Raw genomic sequence first — 18,591 nt, forward strand, 5'->3', positions numbered from 1 at the left:
AAACGTCACAGCGAAAAACATTGAACCTTTATATTGGCGAGGCAGTCGCATTTCAGTCCCCAGTCGCCATTCCGACGACTCTGGCTGGCGCGGCGCCGAACACCGAGCGAGCCCAAGTTCTGGACGGGCAATAGGTTTTAACTATCAAGTGTTCAAGGGCGCCTGCTCCTTCGAGAACTGCAGCTCCTTCCAGGTTGGTGGTTCTTTCCTGCCCAGCCAGAGCAATTCCGCAAGCCAAGGTCAACGCACCCTCTTGGGTGGGACTTGGGAAGGCACGCCTCCGACATCTACCCGACGGACACACCTGCACGCGCCCGTGGGCACGCCTCACAACCAGCCCACATTGCTGCCGCTTGCTCGGGAAGCAGCTCCTAGGCCGGTGGATCTGGAGCCGAGGTTCACCCGCCCCAGCGGTCCTATCTGCTGTGTAAAGCCAGTGCATTCCCCCACCACACCACCCGGCCCAAATGCGGAACATCAAGCACGAGTCGCACTTGGTCCAACCTCGACCGCCGCCGCCGCCGCACATCTACCCAACACACGACTCGATGGTTGCCGACGCACGATGACGAGCTCAACAGCCGGCGCCGCCGTTTCGGTGTCGACGACGAGGGCCACGAGGTCCAAGAACATGATCATGGGAGGTATCGGCTCGCTGGCGACAGTGCAAGGCGGTATTACCCCAGACGGTACGAATACCGCGGGCGATACCCAAGCCAATACCAATACCAATACCAGTCCCAGCAGTCCCAGCAGTCCCAGCACCGCCGCCAGCAAGGGCAAGGGTCGAGAGCCACGCGCACCGCGGTGCAGCCAATGCGCAGCCAGCCGTCGACGGACAGCGTGCAGCCATCTTCCTTCGCAGCTACCGTCTCACTCGCCCACGCCGCCGCCCAAGCCAAGCTCCAGTTCTAGTTCCAAGCCCGCGCCCACGCCCTCCACGCTGCCTTCCTCCGCAATTACCAGCGGAAGTCTCAGCGCCGCCGCCCGACCCCGCAGAATCTCCAAGCTCAAGCACCGTACTTTAAGTGCAGCCGTCGCCTCGTTAAAAAATGCCAGACCCCTCACCAACGCCAGCCCCAGCGCCAGCGCCAGTGCCAGCGCCAGCAACTTCTACAGCGCGGTCGCCAGCGCAACCGCCAGCGCAACCGCCAGCAGCTCTGCAACGGACTCGACCGCCATGGACCCGCCCGTCCTGTCCTTCTACGGCACCGAGCCCGTGCCACTGCCCTCGCGTTTTGCCAAGATCAAGCACGATCTCGCCGCTGGCCACGAGGCCGAGCTCGAAGCCTCGTGGGCTCGTCTGCTTGACGCGCTCAAGGATGCCGTTGAGCACATCGAGTCGCGTGGCCCGAACATCACCCCGCACATAGATTTTACCGACATCGACAACCCCGCCAGGGCCCAGACGTTCGCACGCGACTTGAAGCGCTACGGCGTCGGCGTCGTCCGGGGCGTCGTACCCCGCGCTGATGCACAAGCCGCAATCGACGAGACGGTCAAGTACCTCGAGACCAAGCACGATTTCAAGACGCCACCACCCCAAGATCCCACATGCTTCGACTTCTTCTGGACCCCTGCGCAAGTGCGCACGCGAGGCCATCCCCGCGTCTTGGAGGCGCAGCGGTTTGCCATGTCGCTATGGGACAACGACGCAGACGACCGCATGGCCATCCGCTTCCCAATCGCCTACGCCGATCGGCTCCGCATCCACGGCGCCAATGTTGGAGGCGTGGGTCCAGACGCCGCGGCCAACGCCGCGGAGGCCCGGAACGGTGATGCGGGCAGCGGCGACAGCAATGCAGAAGCGCAGCGAGCGGTTGTCGAGCTGCTTGGCGACTTTGCATCCTCGACGGTGATTGCGCAGGTGGACAATGGTAGTCTCGAGCGCTGGGAGCCCGACGGATACGGTCGCGGCGGCACGTACGATGCCGTGTTCAAGGGCGAGTGGGAGAAGTACGACCCGTGGGACCCGACCTTCCGCGTGAGCTCGACGCCAGATCTCTACAACGGCTATGGTGCATGCAGCATCTTCCGCATGTACCAAGGCGTCGTAGCCCTGAGCACCATCGAGCCCGGCCTGATCAGGCTTCTGCCGAGCCCCAAGCTTGCCACGGCGTACTTCCTGCTGCGTCCCTTCTTCTCGCCCAAGACAAAGCCACCGGAGCGCCGCGAAGGTCCAGAATGGGATACATTCTTAGACGCGTCGAACTGGGCGCTTGAACGGGACCACAGCACCATCATCCACGGTGCCGTCTACGGGCACGCGCAGCGGCTGACCGAGCTGTGGCATCCCCACCTGCACCTGCGCCGCACCCTTGTCACTATTCCTACGCTGCAGACCGGGGACTATATTGTCTGGCACCCGGATTTGGCGTACCACATTACTTCAAATCCCAACGTCATGGCCAGCCGGGCCCCCACACCTCCGCCCATGGCGGACGGCGACGGACCCTCTGGGAGGCCAGTCTCTATCCTAGTATACGTCCCTGCTGCGCCTCTTACGCAGACGAACGCACTTTACCTGGCCCGCCAGCGCAAGACCTTTTTGCGCGGCCACCCAAGTCCCGACTTCGACTCGACGGGCAGTGGACTCGGTAGCGAAGCCTCGCATGCAGGGCGGCCGGGCGAGACGGAGATCGCAGAAGTCAGTGGTCCGGGCGGGCTGCAATCCATGGGCCTAGCGCCCTTCGATGTGGCCCCGACGCCGCCGGCCGACGGGAGCAACGACGACGGCGACGTCGAAATGGAGAACGCCGGGACGAGCAACGGCATCAAGCCTCGCTCGCCGATAACGCGTGCCGAAGCCGAGGTCGCACGGCTAGCCAACATCATTTTGTTTCCAGACCGCTACGACTTTTACATGGGGAAACGGAACGGCACAAGACCGCGGAGATCAAAGCCAGAGGTGAAAGAGGAAGAGAAGCCAGAAACAGTCGCGGAAGAGGAAAACAAGAGCTGAAACGTCCGCATCACTGCGGACAGCCCGACTAAAGGGGGCGGGGGGGGGGTGGGATGGGCGGTGCAGGGGGGGTTCGAGATTCTGCGGTCAGGTCATATTAGATGGGATTCATACCCCGAAAGAGCTGGAATTTCTGCCTGGTCCATCCAGCGCCGCATCGCTTGAGTGTTGGTGCTGGCTATTCTTGTATTCATTGTTCTCTTGCATATAGCTTTATTCTGACTGGATTAGTAGTTAATGTGTGCATGGCCTCCTCCGTTGAGGCGTCGCATCAATACAAGCTCAGTTGCTTAGTCGGGTTTGATTTTGGTCCTCTTTGTTTTCTCGCACTTGATCAATCAATCACTAGCCCAAGATTCAAGAACGAAGATGTAAGAGTGCCGGCAATACCTCGAAAGTCTGGCCGCTAATTGGATTAAAATATCATCGAGGGAATCAAGCTACAGCCACAAGTGGAATCGCGCGTTACGAAGTTCAGGAAACCCCATGATATATATCACAGCGACAATCACTTCGTATTTCCGGTCACATTTGGTCTGGAAACGAAAAGACTTGAATGACGTATGATATGATCCGCGCGGACTAATCAGACCGCGTCGGCCTACGGCTACAGCTACTAGACTGCGCAGATATCGAAGCTGGCAGCTACGACGACAGATAGCCAGGAACCCAAATTTGTGTGCCGTGCCGTCTATGATAAAGTTAACTTTCTTAACTCAGTAATATATAGCCCTCCCCGTCCCCGTCAAAAGCTCTTCCTCTTCCACACAATCACACATCGTTCCAGTCACTATATCCAGTCACCATCGTTCAGCATGTACCGCCGCCAAACACTATGGCCCTCTACCTAGGGAACTACATCCCGAGCTCCCATGGGCCCGTACCAGCCTACTCTCGCCCTCGCCGTCTTCCCGGGCCCCGCACCGCTCACCCTTTGGATATGGGGCTGGGTTCCCTGACGTCGCCGGGGCCAGCCACTCCACCGAAGTCGCCGTCCTTCCCGACGTCGCCGGGACCAGCCACTCCCTTGCCCTCGCTGTCCTTCTCGACGTCGTCAGGCCCAGCCGCTCCCCCTCAAAACATGCAGGCGACCCAGGCTCGTATACCCGCGCCGGATATGACCAACTCGGCCGTGTCCTCGGCGCAGGCTGCCTGGGATGAATAGGGCAATGGCGGGGTCGAACACCGCAATGGCTGGAATGAACGCCGCAATGTAAGTGCGCATTTTCTCTCCCCTGGTTAGTTTTGGCGGCCAGGTAGTTGGTTAACCTTTCCATGTAGGAAAACGTCCAAATGAACTCCTTTAGCCCCTCGCTCGCAAGGCAGGAGGACCTCCAGATGAACTCCTGAGCGTCTTGGATGGTGATTGCCCACGAAGTCTCCGCCTGCTGTAGGTCGACGTGGCGTGCAGAGAATTTCTCAAATTTGAGCCGGCAGGTCCGGCCTTGTGTGGGAGATGAACTCGTCCTGACGGGAATCACGGCTGGGCGCTTGCCTCTGGTGTTTTCATCCTGTTTCTCGCCTTTGGTTGCTTTTATTTCTGGCTTTAACCGATATTTTATTACTTCTGATATTTTATTCTGCTCGATGAGCGTCTGCTCAACGACGGACTTCCACAGCTGGGTTTATTCATCAAACCATGTTTGCTCATGTTCACCGATTTCAACGTCCGCGGCGCAAGGCGCAAGTCCAGTTCAATATGGCAGGCCAGAGGCATTACTATTAATAGACGTAAGAGCCGGATATTTGGACTATTCCACCAACTGCATGTCAAGCGAGCTAAAAAGGCCTTGCCGGCCTCGCTTACCCGGCCGGAGCAGGTGCCCTGCCCCCTTTCGGCTGACAGCTGGAGGGCATTCAAGACTCGTGAATTGAGCGGCGTGTGGGAAATGCAGCAAAAGAAAATACGGATCCGGCTTTGACTCGGGTGGAGCAATAATATGCAAGTTCATTTCTACAAACTGTATTCCCTTATTAGCTTGTGTTGGCCGAGTTTTCACTCAGTTTTGTCGGCACGTTATCAACTTGCACCGCTGGACGGCTTGCTAGTGGTGCAGGCCCATAAGTAGAAACGCAAAATCCCAGATCAACCGATATACAATATTTAGCACTTCACCTTAACAGGATCGCGGGCAGGCAGATCCGCAGAAACTTGGGGACCCCACCCATTAGGCCCAGACTCGTGATTTCGGAAAGGAGGCGGCCGTGTGACAGCTGTCCGAGACAGGGAGTTGTTGTAGGCGCCACCTAGCGCTATGGGGTGGCCCCGCCAGCGATATAGGCTTTCGCGGTATATTGCGGCGCAGATTACGTTGGACGGCAGCACATGTCTTCTCATTAGGGAAAGCGCCTTACCCGCTCCTTCGCCTGCAAATTTTACACATACAGCCACGCGGTGCTGTTTCCTGCCATGCGCGGGCCAAACACTCGCAAAAGGCCACAAAAAGCGTATGTAGCATAAATAACCTGGAATTGGCCGGGTTTGCGCCATTGCGGCCACGACACGACGCCTCTCTCTGTACGACAGTCGGGCAGACAGCAATTATTTCCAGACAGCAATTATTTCCAGACGGCAATTATTTCCAGACAGCAATTATTTCCAGTCAGCAGATTATTTCCAGACACGAGACAGACTTCGACGCCCGCCAACTGCCAGCATCACATCATTCATGGCCACCCCCGGCCATGGCGGCTTCTACGACAGGCTGGCCCATGTCGTCAGGCTGCACGGCGACGACGGCAGCCTGCCCCGAATCCGGTCGGCGCTGAAATGGCTCTCGGTGGCCGAGCGGCCCGTCCGCGCCCGCGAGCTTTGGACGGCTCTCCTGATCGATCAGTCCGAAGACCTCGAGCACATCGAACGCCTCTTGACCACACGCGACCATGGAGATGACCAGAGTGTCGTGCCCTTGCTGCAAGATCTGATGGGGCCGCTGATCTCGACTAGACGAGACGCCCCCCACGCAGCCACCTTCATCACTCTGTACGGTCCCGACCCGGCCGCCTTCCTCCACCGTCTGCACGAGCACAGCACTCCCGGAGCCATACGCTCGCTCGCTTTCTCGGCTGCCGAGGCCCACACATACGTGGCCACTCTCTGCATGACCGTCTGCTCCGTGACGTCGCTGCAGCTAGCCCACGTCCACGACGACACGACCCCCGCGTCTCTGGTCCTCTACGCCTGGGCGCACTGGAGCACACACCTGTCGCTGTCCCGGCACTCCCTGGCGAGCGGGGATGCCGCTCGCCTGACTGACTCCATGATCTACCGCGTCTGCAACGACGTGCTGGTGTTCCTGCTCGCCCTCAACGACTTCTACACCGGGCCCATCACCTTTGCGGCCGCGCAGGACCGTACGCGGTGTGCCGCACTAGTCAAGCAGACCCAGGACGCCCTGGACACGCCGATCGCGCTCCTGTCCGCCCTGGTCCAGCCGCAGGCCCATAGCAGGGCGTTGCAGAGTGCTCGAGACGCCGTCGAGGCGTCGGCGCATCTGTCCCACTCGCGGACAAACCACAGGGCCTGGTCGAGGCTCCATGTCGACCGAGACCTCCTTGCCGGGGAGGGCGGGAACTCACCCGACCCGCGGATCTTGTCCAAAGTGGAAACCTTGCTGATAGACGGGCTGTTGACCGACACCAAACACCTGTTCAGCCAGGACGCGAAGAAAATCATCTGCGGGTTTGCCGAGCTTGCACGAGGACTGCGCCTGCTGTCGACGCTGGTCACCCAGGCCCCCGTGTACCAAGAGCTGCTCAAAGAGTACGGCATCGCGTGTTCGGCGCTCGACCTGCTCGTCAACGCCGCCAACTGGATGGAGGCCGTCGCCAGCTACCCCTATTGGGCCGAGACCCCAAAAGCCAGCTCCTACGACCCGCTCGACATAACAAGAACGCGCGACCCGAACTACGAGGCAGCCGCGCTGATCATGTCTCGGCTCAGAAGAGACGCGTCAGCAGTCGCGAGGCGCGAACCCAGCCCCGTGGTTCTGCAGACGGACGCAGCAGCAGCAGCAGCGAGGGCCGGCCTGGGCGTGTGCCCGATGCGGTGGAAGGCCGCGTCCCTGATGGGCAAACTCCAGGGCCTGCGCACCCGCAGCGCTACCTTCACGCTCAACGACGTCCGGCTCGTCAACCAGCGGACGTCGTCCTTCGCGACGTTCCCGCCGCGCATGGGCGGCCCGGCCGACCTGCCATACCCGCTAAAAGTTGCCATCCCACCTTCACTCCGCCGCTTCTACGGCCGGCGCGTGGGCGCGCTGTACAGGTGGGCCGCGCGCTCCGACATGTTCAAATCCGTCGACGACTTCAGCTCGGGGACCTTCACGGGCGGGATGAGCGAGCGGTGGCCGCAGCTCAAGGCCGCGCTGCTCGCCGCCGGCTACCGCGCCGCGTTCGCGCACTTCGCCATCGCCATCGTGCTGCACCACATCCGCGGCATCCTTGTCCCGTGGCTCGGCACGTACATGTGGTACACGCCGCTGGAAGACCTGCGGCTCGCCCTCTCGAGCCCTGCCGTCTTCCTCGACCAGGCCCTCGCGTTCCGCTGGCGCTGGCTGCTGTTCAGCTACGCGCAGAAGTACGCGTGCGACGTGCTGGGTGGCGTTGCTATGACGCTGCTGCTGGCTGCTGATGGCGAGGACGACGGTCGAGTAAGCCACCGCCGCCGCGGCTACGACTACAGCTACAGCTACAACCACTACAGCCCGCCGCGGCCAGCATTCACCCGCGGCAGCAGCAGCAACAACAGCAACAACAACAACAACAACAACAACAACAACAACAACAACAACAACAACAACAACAACAACAACAACAACAACAACAACAACAACAACAACAACAACAGGTGGCGATCACGGCTGGCGGGCGCGAGCAGAGTGGGCTACCTATGCTGGGTGCTCGTGACGCTGGACTACATGTTCGCGCGCGCCGTCAGCACGTTCGCGTTCCTGGCGGCGTACTACCGGCTCGTCGTCGCCGGCGGCGCGGCCGAGCACGTCGCGCTGGGCGCCGTGCTGAAAGCCCACTGGACGCGCCTGCCGCCGACGGCGTGGCAGCTCGCCCACTACGTGCGCCACGGGCTGTGGCCGCTGGCCTGGAGCGCCCTGCTGTGCGCCGTGCTCGGCCAGCCGGGGCTGTTGGTGGTCGTGCTGGCGGTCGTGGGGAGCGTCGCGGCGATCATCAGGTTCCGGAGCACGGTTTACATTGCGCTCGAGGTCAGTGGCATGTTTGTTGTGTGCGGGTTGCTGGGGGTTACGCTCGCGCTGTTGGCGGCAGAGTTTGTGCGCGATCCGCTTGGTTTGGAGGCCAGCACGGCTGTGGCGCGCAGGCGAGGGCATCGCGCGAGGGCCGTGCTGCCGCCCGGAGCTGCGGCGCGCACGAAGATTCTCAGGAGGGGGGCGGCGTCGGCAGGGGGGACTCGCGGGCGTGCTGCTGGGCGTGGTCGAGACGAGGCGGCGAGGGAGAAGAGGGACTGAGGGTTGCCGAAGTACACATTTCGGCGTGTCTTGTGAGTTGGTGGTGGTGCTTGCATTGTTTTGGGTTTTTGGATTGTTTTGGGTTTTTGTGTTGTTTTGGGTTTTGCATTGTTTTGGGTTTTTGCATTGTCATTTCTCCTGGGGTTCATGGTGGTTCATCCAGCGAGCATAGTAGCGCGGTTCTCAACTTTCTTCTATCCGAATATGGACATGCTTGCTTGCCAACTGCTACGACAAGTCTGCAGAAGCAAACCTCCCGGATATACGGCCTGCCCCGATAATGCCGGCCGGGTATCGGCGTTGCAGCCGCGATAAATCGGGTATGACATCTTGATACTTTACATTCCCCCGTTAAATCCGCAAGCCTCTCTGCCATCCGAAACCCACGCCAGCGAACCACATGACGCCGCCCACGTTGCGTTACCGTCACACGAAATAACGAGACCGCGCTGTTGGCTCTTTGATTGGCCGCTCTGGCCGCCGAAGCGGCGCCGAGGGGTGTGCTTAATTGAAATTCCGTCTGTCTTGACCTTCTCACAGCCCTTTGCAAACATCGGAATCTCAGCTGGCCGTGTTTGCTGCACTTTGCGCACTTCCCTCGTTGCGCCAGAAGGTGAGTCGTGGTCTGCAATGGCCGATCTTGCCATGTCGGCCTGACTGACTGACAAATCGCACCAGTCTCAAGATGCCCGAGGTCGACACCCGCGACAGCGTCGACCGGTCGAAGCGGTTCCAGGCCGAGCTACCGGCCGACGCGGCCAAGCGCGACCCGGCGTGGCGCCTGCTCGAGCAGTACGCCGGCATCCCGGCCGACGAGGTCGAGGCGCACCTGCACCGCGTCGTGCGTGCTCCCTCCCCCCCCCCCCCCCCCCTCCCCTTCCACCATTCCGAACCTATTAATGACATATAATAACATATAATCACTGACACGGCCCGCCTCCAGCGCGACCAAGCATGGCAGATCTTCCCCTACGGCTGCATCGGCCGCTGGCGCTTTTTAGACCTGTACATCGCCACCCTGCCACAGTACGGCGAGCTCATCGCGCGCACGCAGCGCGGCGCCGTGCTGCTCGACTGCGCGTGCTGCTTCGGCCAGGCGCTGCGGCAGCTGGCGGTCGACGGGGCGCCGGCGCAGAACCTCGTCGGGCTTGACCTGAGGCGCGAGTTCGTCGACCTCGGCTACGAGCTGTTCCGCGACCGCGGGACGTTCGCCGCGCGGTTTGTCGTCGGCGACATGCTGGATTCTGGTGACGCGCGCGTGGGAGTGCTGGACGGCGCCGTCGATGTCGTCCACGCCGCGAGCTTTTTCCATTTGTTTGGCTGGGCCGACCAGGTCGCCATTGGCGCGCGCATGGTGAGGTTCTTTCGCAAGGGGATCACGGATGCCGTGGTGCTGGGGCGCCAGATTGGCAGCGCGGTCGAGCCGCTCGATCCTGAGGAGCATGAGAAGCGTGGCCTGGGAAGGTATCATCACAATCAGAAGTCGATGCAGCGCCTGTGGGATGAGATTGGCCGCCGCACGGGCACTGCGTGGGCTGTTGAGGCCGAGCTCGCGACTGCCCTGGAGGAGGATAGCAATGGCGAGGTGGCCGAGCGGACGACCATCCGGTTTGTGGTGCGGCAGCGGGCAAGTTAGGAGGCGGCAGCGGGCTCGTTAGGAGGCGGCTGCGGGCTCGTTAGGAGGCGGCTGCGGGCTCGCATTATTTGGCTTTTGCATTACTACCGTGGCAAGAGGTGTGGATCTGTGCGCGTGTCTTTAGTGTGCGGGAGCCTGGTTTGATGTCTTGTGTTCTGAACACGTCTTGTGTTCTGAACATGTGGCCGTTTTGCGGTGAGAAGGCTCCGTATCCGGCTCCTATGAAGGAGTATAGAATGCCGCGTAACGCTCCAACCCGAGAATGCGTATTGGTAAATATCACGCAAGGAAAAGGGGTGGGTGGCCAGGCAATTAATTTGTCTTGATTTCTCAGACCCGCTGCTCCCATACGTCATAGCACTGGGCCCTGGCTGAGGCTGACGGGATCACCCAGTATATTCCCACTCTAAATAAAAAGCCGCCTGGTCAGCTGCGGGTTGGTTCGCCCCGACGAGGCGTATAGAGCGTACTTGGAGCACGATAGCGTATTGAGTTTGGTGCAATATTCACCCGTTTGGCAACATGGCCGCTTTGACAACTTCCCGCCCATTCCCGGGTCAGTAATCCACGACCGCGGCCGGAAGGTGCGGATACCTGATGTAACCCGTTCACAAGAGAAACCGAAGAGGAGAGAACAGGGCATGTGGCAAACAAATCACCAGGAATCCATGTATATAAGGTCTTATCTTGGCGCCAACAGCACCTCTTTCATCCTCAGTGACGGATCTATCTGCCCATTGACCCCTGGTCTCCTTGAATATTATCCCCCCAACGTCATGCGTTCCCATCTCTCTTCGTCCCTTCTTCTTGCAGGGACCGCCTTGTCGGCGGTCTCGGCAGCCGCCGTTGACGGGAGGGGACATCCTACAACGGAATGCTCCAACGTGTCGTTCAAAATCCCGGCAACCGCGCAAAACCTGGTATTTGCCACACCTCCCGGTGCCAATAACGAAACCGAGATCCTCGCCTTCATCAAGCAGTCCCTCACCACGGGTGAAGCTGTTAGCAGCACACAGAGAGTCAGCGGTGACTACGCCATCAACGCCGTCTTCTGCCAGCCCACGGGCAAAACCAAGGCCCGCGGTGTGCTGGAGGTGCTGGTCCACGGCCTCGGCTTCGACAAGGCCTCGTGGGGAGGCCTCGGGTTTGGAGATCAGTATAACTGGCACGCCGGCGCAAACGCACGGGGATACCACACGCTCGCCATCGACCGCCTGGGCCAGGGCGCCGACGCAGCACACCCCGACCCCCGGAACATCGTCCAGGCGCAGCTGCACGCCGAGATCATCCACCAGCTGATTACTACCATCCGCAAGAATGCCAAGAACAATGCGCTCGGCCAGGGGTTCGATAAGATTGTTTACGTGCGTGCCACTTGCACAGCCCTTGAATTGCACAACCCCTGAATTGCACAACCCCTGAATTGCACAACCCCTGAATTGCACAACCCCTGATTGTACAACCCCTGAATTGCACAACCCCTGAATTGCACAACCCCTGAATTGCACAACCCCTGATTGCACAACCCCTGAATTGCACAAAGTAAACTTAGTTGCTCTTGCTGACACCACCCTGTCTCCAGGTCGGCCACTCGTTTGGCTCAATTTTGGGGACGGCCGTGGGCCGGCAGTACCCCGCCGACGCCGACGTGACCGTGCTGACGGGGTACAGCTCGGCACCCAACCTCGGAGCCATCAGCGGGTACCAGCTGGCGTCGGCGGCTTTGTTCCGGCCGCAGCAGTTCGCCGGGTACCCGCTCGGGTACACCATGATGCCGGTCGAGGCAGAGCGGCGGGCCAACTTCTTCGAGGGCGCCTACGACCCGGCGCTAGCGCACTTTGACTATCTCACGCAGCGCCCGTCGACCGACGGCGAGTGGGCGACGCTCGCGGCGGGGGCGGGCCCCGGCGGGGGCGACTACCCCGGCGCCGTGTTCGTCGCCGCGGGCGTCTACGACGTCGGTGCCTGCCAGCCCCCGCTCGCAACATGCCAAGATATCCTCAACAAGACCCGCCTCGCCTTTCCCAAGGCAAGGGCCTACGACTTCTTCGCGCCCGACAACACGGGCCACGCCCTGTCCCTGCACTACTCGGCGCCCGAGACGCTAAAGCGGGTGCATGATTTCTTGGACAGGCACATCTATTAGGCGGCGAGGATCCTACGCATCTCGGATAGACTCAAGTTTTGCATTGTCAAATTATTCTTTTCGTAATTTAACTAGTCTAGTCAGTGCAATATATCTAGTCTATCCACATTCATCATCTCATGCACCAATCCGTCTTCATTTCATGCACCAATCCGTCTTCATTTCATACACCAATTCGTCTTCATTTCATACACCAATCCGTCTTCAGACACATGCACACGCCTCCCAAACAATTCAAACCCCCTCACCAGACTCATCCCCACCGCCGTCGTCCCCGCAAGCACAAGCCCCTTTCGGCGGCGGCCTAACAAACATGACCGCAGCCAGCGCGGCCAGCACCAAGAACGCGACGTAGAACCACGGCAGGCCGCGCCACCAGTGCGGGTGGCGGCCGGGCGTATCATCAATGCTGACAGCGATGACGCTGGCCAGAACGGGCCCGCCGAGGACCGCGCCGCCGGTCTCGGCCATGGTGACGAGAGCGTACAGGCGCGAGGTCTGGTGGGGCTCGACGTGGGCGGTGGCCACGGCGCGGCAGAAGGCCGTGGCGGCCGAGCCGAGCGTGCCCACGGCCAGCCCGGCGACGAACAGCCACAGGCCGGGGCTGGCGGCCTCGAGAAGCGCGCCGGTGGCCAGCAGCGCGAGGGACACCCTGGTCAGCAGCAGGTCTTTGGCGAAGACGGACATGCGGAAGCGGCCGTCGGGGCGCGTCAGTGCTGTGGCGAGCTGCGGCAGCGCGGCGATGACGGCCAGGTGCAGCAGCCCTAGTGTTGGCGCCAGCCGGTACGTGGTCGCGGCCATGGTCCAGTGGAAGTAGTGGCCGACGTAGACGAGCATGATGGACGAGTAGGCCGCGGACAGGGCGGGCTGGATGGCGAACGTGGCGAGGGCGAGCACGATGTTGTGGTTCTTGAGGAGGGCGAGGGATACGGCCAGCTCGCGCCGTACGCCGGCCAACGGCGGCCGCAGAGTCGACTTGTCGCTGCGGCTGCGTGGCCGCAGGTGCAGCGTCTCGGGCACGAACGCCATCAGCGCGAAGACGAGCGGCGTGATTACGATGACCAGACGGATGGGCAGCCACGGGCCCGCCGTGCTCATCAGAACCCCAGCCAGCAGCGGGCCGACGAGTATGCCGAGCACGCCGCCAAAGGACAGGTAGAGGAAGTTTGCTGCTCTGCGCGATGGAGTTAGCGTGTTGTTCAATCACCTGATACAAGGTGGACGAGATTGCTCGACCCTACTTTTCACCTTCGGTGCCGACGTCGGCGGCCATCGAGTTGAGCGAGTTGAGGGCAATGGGCACGCCGCCGCCAATGACGAAGAACAGCGAGCCGACAATGACAACGTAGAGGTCGACGGTCCACCGCAGGGCCAGCACCAGGGGCGCCCAGCTGAACGCGAGCATGATGCCGCAGTAGGCCAGGAGGAAGGTGGGCTTGCGGCCGATTCTAATCACCACCACAGGGGGGGGTGGGGTCAGATAATCAGCAACCAGACCTTCGTCAGTCACGGGACAGGCAAGCACACCGGTCAGCCAGGATGCCGTAGGGCAGGGCCGTGGCGTAGCCGACGACGGCGCTGAGCAGTGCGCCCCAGCCGCTGAGGCGTGCGAGCTGCATCTGCACGGGGCCGACCTTGCAGCGCTCCTCGTCGACGTCGGCATCCGGGGGCACGCCGTAGTGCGCGTGGCAGATGGCGTCCTCGAGTAGCCGGAACACGGGCACCACGACCAGGAACCCGCTCAGCGTCACCCCGAACAGCACCACCGTAAGTAGTGCTACGATGGACCGCGGCTTCTGCGCCCGGAACCGCCGCCACCCGGGGTCTGGCCCTGAGCCTGCCGTCGAGGCGCGGGAGGATGGCGACGCTGGCGTCGGGTCATCGCTGTCCTCGTCGGCGGGGGCCGGGTCCGAGAGAAGCGGCGACAGCTCCATGCGTGGGTCTCGCCTGCGTTCCATGGCCACGTAAATTCAAGTCAAATCAAAAAGGTGGGCCGAACAGAAAGCTCGGACAGGTGAAATAAAGATGGAAAAAAAGCCAAAAACGAGAGTTCATGCACGTCTTATCATGTCCCTGGCTCCTGCCCCGACGTATGTGCCAGTCTAGCCGCATTCGGCCCTGTGCAGCCAGGCTTACGCAATAATTACGAAACACGAAGCCGGGCGGGATTGGGCGTGACCTGCTAGCAGATCCGCTGCGGATTTTGGCACAGATATGTTAGGGGCGCAGGGACGCTAGTCTCATTTTTTTAGACGTCTCTGAAGGAGGTTGATGTCCGAGTTCCCCTTTTCCTATCTAATTAACACATGTTCAAGACTGCCAATACTTTTTGTCTCTTCCGTCGCTCCAACAGGCAAGCCACGTCGTTACGCCTCGACGCCTCAGTGAGAGATGACGGACACAGTGTCGGTCGACCAATCCGGCAAAGATGACTGGGCTGTGACTCGATTGGGACACTCTCTTCAGTGGTTCGCACACCACCTTGGCTGCGCCGTGGCTCAGCCAGGCGGCCGTCGGGCTGGCCGTCCCGCTGACTGCACAACGCAGGCGCTGGGCTCTGAGGACTGTGGCTCACTTCCGATGATAAGGGTCGCGAATCTCTCGGCTTTTTGTTCCTGAATCGCCAATTGCCACTCCAACTCGTTTCGTCCCCAGCAATCAACACATGATGGCGTCGGACACAACCAACGTCGCCGAAGCCCCGAGGCGGAAATGGACAGCAGCCTTCAGCAGGTCCGACAAGAAGCCGTCGCCCGCGCTGGTGCCAGTCTCCCACGAGACGCAGCTCCAACGCTACACCCCGCCGGGCGCGCTCGTGCGCATCGGCAGCAGCAGCAGCAGCAGCCCCGACGACGCAGAAGACTCGCCAGCCAGCGCAACCTACACGCTCGTCGTCGCCAACCCGGAGCCAGCGGCAACCACCACCACCACCACCACCACCATCACCACCGCCGCCGCCGCCGCCAGCACCCCAGCGGCCGCGCCCAACTTCCTCGAGTGGCAGCGCTTCGACGAAGCGATCCTACCGCCGCGCAGCAACCCGCGCAAGTCGCGGCTGGAGCGCATCTTCGCGCCGCTGGACAAGCTCAAGGCCGAGCTGCCGGGCGGCGTCAGCGTCGAGGGCTTTGGCGGGCTGGCCGAGGCCGTGCACAACGTCTTCCACACGGCCCAGCGCCTCGACTTCATGCAGGCCGAGCGCACGCTGCACCTGCCGCAGCCGCTCCCCCACCCGCCGCTGCCGCGCCGCGAGCTCGAGCGCCTCGAGAACGAGCTGTTCGACCTCTCGCGCTACACCCCCGGCGGCGGACAGGGCGACTACCTCACCGCGCTGACGTGGGCCGAGGAGGGGCTCGCCGGCAGCATCACGCTGTTCGCGGTGCAGTTTGAGGACGACGGTGACGATGCTGCCCCCGTCGGCGTGCGGCCCGTCGGCGTGCGGCCCGTCGCCGCCATGCGCGACGTGCCCGTGCCGGTCCTGGTGCAGATGCGCACGCACGAGCGCGTGCGCCGCAAGGCCGTGTTCGTGCCCGCCGACGACGGCCGCGACGGTCGGCTCAAGTGGCGCGCGAACCCCAGCGAGGGACCCAACTATGCTACGCTACCCCGTCGCCAGCGGGATCGTAGCGCTAATGCCGGCGGCGGCGACGGTGGCGATGTCCTCGCGCCGCCGTCGCCGCTGCCGTCGCCCCCCGCGCGCCGCCCGTCGCTGTCGCCGTCGCCGCGCAGCCAGAACAGCAGCCACAGCCGCAGCCACAGCCGCAGCCGCACGCGGCTGGCAGACGGCGACGCGGTGCGCGCGACCATCCCGCAGTTCGTGGCGCTGCTGCACGCGAGCCGCGCGATCCTCGAGGACGTGCAGTCGGGGCGCGCCGAGGTGGTGGCGGCCGGTGCCGACAGCCATGGGGAAGTGCTGACGGTGAAGCTGGCGCGGGCGCCGCGGCCCAACGCGCACGACGGCGACCTTGTGCACGTCGTCGTGCTGATGCCGCATGATGCTGGCTGGACCGACGAGCCGTTCCTGTGGACCGACGGCGATGGGCTGGCTGAGATGCGCGCCCCGCGGTTCTGGGACTTGATTGAGCGCGAGCCGGAGAGGCCGAGGCCGAGGTCGGGGTCGAGGCCCGGGTCGGGGTTGAGGTCCGGGTCGGGGCGTGCCAGCGGTGGGGGCAGTGGAAGGGCGAGTACGAGTGATCGCGAGGTGGGCCGGACGAGGAGCCGGAGCCGGCACTCGCGCACGCGCTCTCCGACGCGGAGCCCGAGTCGACACCTCTCGCTGTTTTGATTTCTACGTTATTTTGGGACGTTGCTGGGTCATTTGGATGGAATGAGATACGAATAGGCATCGCATCAACTCAGGTACAGTTCACTGCGTCACTGTTTGTCATAATTAAACCGTGGCTGATATTGGCTGGTTGGATTTCCTAAACCAAGGGGCGCCGACATATGTTTCTCGGCGTCTATTACCAATGTAGCAGCGAGTTGAGATGGATTTAGGTGGAATGCCCCTTTCATGAGAATACAAGTGTTTTGAAGCATGCAGTTTTGCGCCGTTGGACTCGGCCTGTACATTGGGTTCGACACCCGTGTTTCATTCTTGAAGTCGAAAGCTCCGCTGTAGACTTCAATGGTCTGGTCTTTGGCCATGAGCGAGACATCATATTAGCCCTGCCGCCTCTACCCTTTTTCTATGCCCAGTCCCAGTACAGCAAACACCACGTAAGAAGTGCCCGTTTCATTGACTATTAGACTACGGGTCCATAGAAGGGGGTAGAGGCGTTGCTGTTAGCACGCACGGTCAGCGAACTATCTTGCATTAGTCTGCAATAACCATCACAGCCACCGATACATCGGACAGGAGAAGATAGACGCGGTGCCAGGTAGCGAACAAGATGCTATCGTGAGTGCAATACCCGACCATGCGCTTTTGAGCTCCGTTGATCTTATGCCATGGCAGATATGAAGAGCCGTAAATGCCTGCGATGACGGTCAGTGCAAAGCTGTAGAAAGGCGCGACTAAAGACTAATTAATCGTCTTACCCGCAATCTAGAAATAAGCTAACTAGTCGATCGGACTCATGGCCTGAAACCTCATGAGAGCGAGGACAAACATGGTCACCTGGAGCTGGTGATCAGGGCTTGCCGTGGTGTACCAGTCGTCTATCTCCAGCCGAAGCGGAGGATGGGCCTGCGTGGCTTGCAAGCCCTTGATTGCGTGGGTTGCCTCCTTGGAAGACATTCTGACCAGCTGATGTGGGCCGCGGGTGCAAGATGTAAATCGAATGTCTTGCGTGATGCGTAGGTTGTACGAATTAGGAGGCGCAGTTAGTGTCAAGCACAACGGATACAAGAGTCCTTGATATCGATGCATGGCGGGCTTATAGAGTAACTTGGTTGTTTGCATCTGTGTAACTCCTTAGCCAAAGTCGGTAGGGATCAGCGACTCAAGGAAACTGTCGTTGACCATTCGGGCCTACTGTGAGGCATCAGCTTTGACCATTCGGGCCGAATCGCAACAGTACGTCGATATTCATATAAGGGGTAACTACCGGTCTTCAGGGGTTAGAGACTAAAGGCTCGGTGAGATCGCAGGTTATGAGTGATAGCTGCAAAACTCTACCGTGTCGCGACTGAAAGGAAAGTTAAAAAATAGGAAAAAAGCGATAGTCAAGAAACCACGGATAATCAAACCTGGTTGCATTACAACAGTTTCTTCAATTCTTTCCGTCTTCTATTTCCTTCACCCCTCACTACCATTTGGGGCCTTCCGAAACTCTCGGCTCCCGTGCACCTCTGCGGCAAATAATAGTTCGTTCTTCCTTTATACTATTATTTTGAACCAACTACTAGATGCAGCTTCGGGATCGGCCCGGCTGCCCCCAGAACCTTACCCCGCTCTCCGGTCTTCAATGGAATCGGAAAAAATGGATTTGGGCCTGAACCCTTCAAGCTGAAGAAGAAGCATGGCGTGAGCTGCTTGTTCCGTTGGGTCTGTCCGGAAGGAAACGGCCCGAGTTCAGGCCCCGATCCCACATGTTTAGCTACCCCTCATCTAACATCAGCTCCAGATCAAACAACAGCAGGTGGCCTTGACCCGCAGTTGAGAAGATTTACTATATAGTGGGCAAGAGAGGGAGAGAGAGATGTCTCCTGCCGGTAGTAAGGATGTAGGAGTGAAGAATCTTGGAAAACGTGAAATTATGAAATAAAGAATGGACCAGTAAGGTACCTAGTTTATGTGCTCGAGAAAATGGAAATGTAATTAATTGATGGAGTTAACTAGGCAGGTACGTGACTATTTGAGCATAATCAAAAGGAATGACAAGGAAAATCCACTCTTCGCTACGAGTTTGTGCGGGAATGAGGCCTA

At 60.5% G+C, this 18,591-nt stretch overlaps 7 protein-coding genes across 7 annotated transcripts; 5 read left to right on the forward strand and 2 right to left on the reverse strand.

Annotated features, from left to right (window-relative positions):
* Window positions 1–1,121: 1,121 nt before the first annotated feature.
* Window positions 1,122–2,998, forward strand: B0T26DRAFT_714385 (uncharacterized protein). The gene has a single exon (XM_060442186.1). It carries the CDS (start codon window positions 1,181–1,183, stop codon window positions 2,960–2,962), a length of 1,782 nt encoding a protein of 593 aa, XP_060293781.1. The 5' UTR covers window positions 1,122–1,180; the 3' UTR covers window positions 2,963–2,998.
* A 2,333-nt stretch (window positions 2,999–5,331) lies between these two features.
* On the forward strand, window positions 5,332–8,375 carry B0T26DRAFT_831466 (uncharacterized protein; the record flags this gene model as incomplete). Its single annotated transcript, XM_060447472.1, has 1 exon — window positions 5,332–8,375. A coding segment is annotated over exon 1 (2,742 nt), but the record flags the coding sequence as incomplete, so codon positions are not given.
* Window positions 8,376–9,127: 752 nt separating this feature from the next.
* B0T26DRAFT_752693 (uncharacterized protein) lies at window positions 9,128–10,078 on the forward strand (the record flags this gene model as incomplete). Its single annotated transcript, XM_060445553.1, has 2 exons — window positions 9,128–9,283; window positions 9,386–10,078. The coding sequence occupies 2 exons, from the start codon at window positions 9,128–9,130 to the stop codon at window positions 10,076–10,078; spliced, it is 849 nt and encodes a 282-aa protein (XP_060293783.1).
* Window positions 10,079–10,854: 776 nt separating this feature from the next.
* B0T26DRAFT_752694 (uncharacterized protein) lies at window positions 10,855–12,224 on the forward strand (the record flags this gene model as incomplete). Its single annotated transcript, XM_060445554.1, has 2 exons — window positions 10,855–11,442; window positions 11,661–12,224. 2 exons carry the CDS (start codon window positions 10,855–10,857, stop codon window positions 12,222–12,224), a joined length of 1,152 nt encoding a protein of 383 aa, XP_060293784.1.
* Window positions 12,225–12,336: 112 nt separating this feature from the next.
* Window positions 12,337–14,432, reverse strand: B0T26DRAFT_714389 (major facilitator superfamily domain-containing protein). Its single transcript, XM_060442187.1, has 3 exons — window positions 13,752–14,432; window positions 13,466–13,672; window positions 12,337–13,398 (listed from the first exon to the last, which is right to left on the reverse strand). The coding sequence occupies exons 1-3, from the start codon at window positions 14,180–14,182 to the stop codon at window positions 12,459–12,461; spliced, it is 1,578 nt and encodes a 525-aa protein (XP_060293785.1). The 5' UTR covers window positions 14,183–14,432; the 3' UTR covers window positions 12,337–12,458.
* An 84-nt stretch (window positions 14,433–14,516) lies between these two features.
* Window positions 14,517–16,550, forward strand: B0T26DRAFT_338147 (uncharacterized protein). Its single transcript, XM_060434464.1, has one exon. It carries the CDS (start codon window positions 14,890–14,892, stop codon window positions 16,504–16,506), a length of 1,617 nt encoding a protein of 538 aa, XP_060293786.1. The 5' UTR covers window positions 14,517–14,889; the 3' UTR covers window positions 16,507–16,550.
* Window positions 16,551–17,037: 487 nt separating this feature from the next.
* B0T26DRAFT_752697 (uncharacterized protein) lies at window positions 17,038–17,460 on the reverse strand (the record flags this gene model as incomplete). The annotated part of the gene is made up of 2 exons (XM_060445555.1): window positions 17,038–17,198; window positions 17,298–17,460. 2 exons carry the CDS (start codon window positions 17,458–17,460, stop codon window positions 17,038–17,040), a joined length of 324 nt encoding a protein of 107 aa, XP_060293787.1.
* Window positions 17,461–18,591: the final 1,131 nt, after the last annotated feature.

This window comes from Lasiosphaeria miniovina, assembly GCF_030549165.1.
Source record: "Lasiosphaeria miniovina strain SMH2392-1A chromosome Unknown B0T26scaffold_5, whole genome shotgun sequence".
Lineage (NCBI taxonomy): Eukaryota > Fungi > Ascomycota > Sordariomycetes > Sordariales > Lasiosphaeriaceae > Lasiosphaeria > Lasiosphaeria miniovina.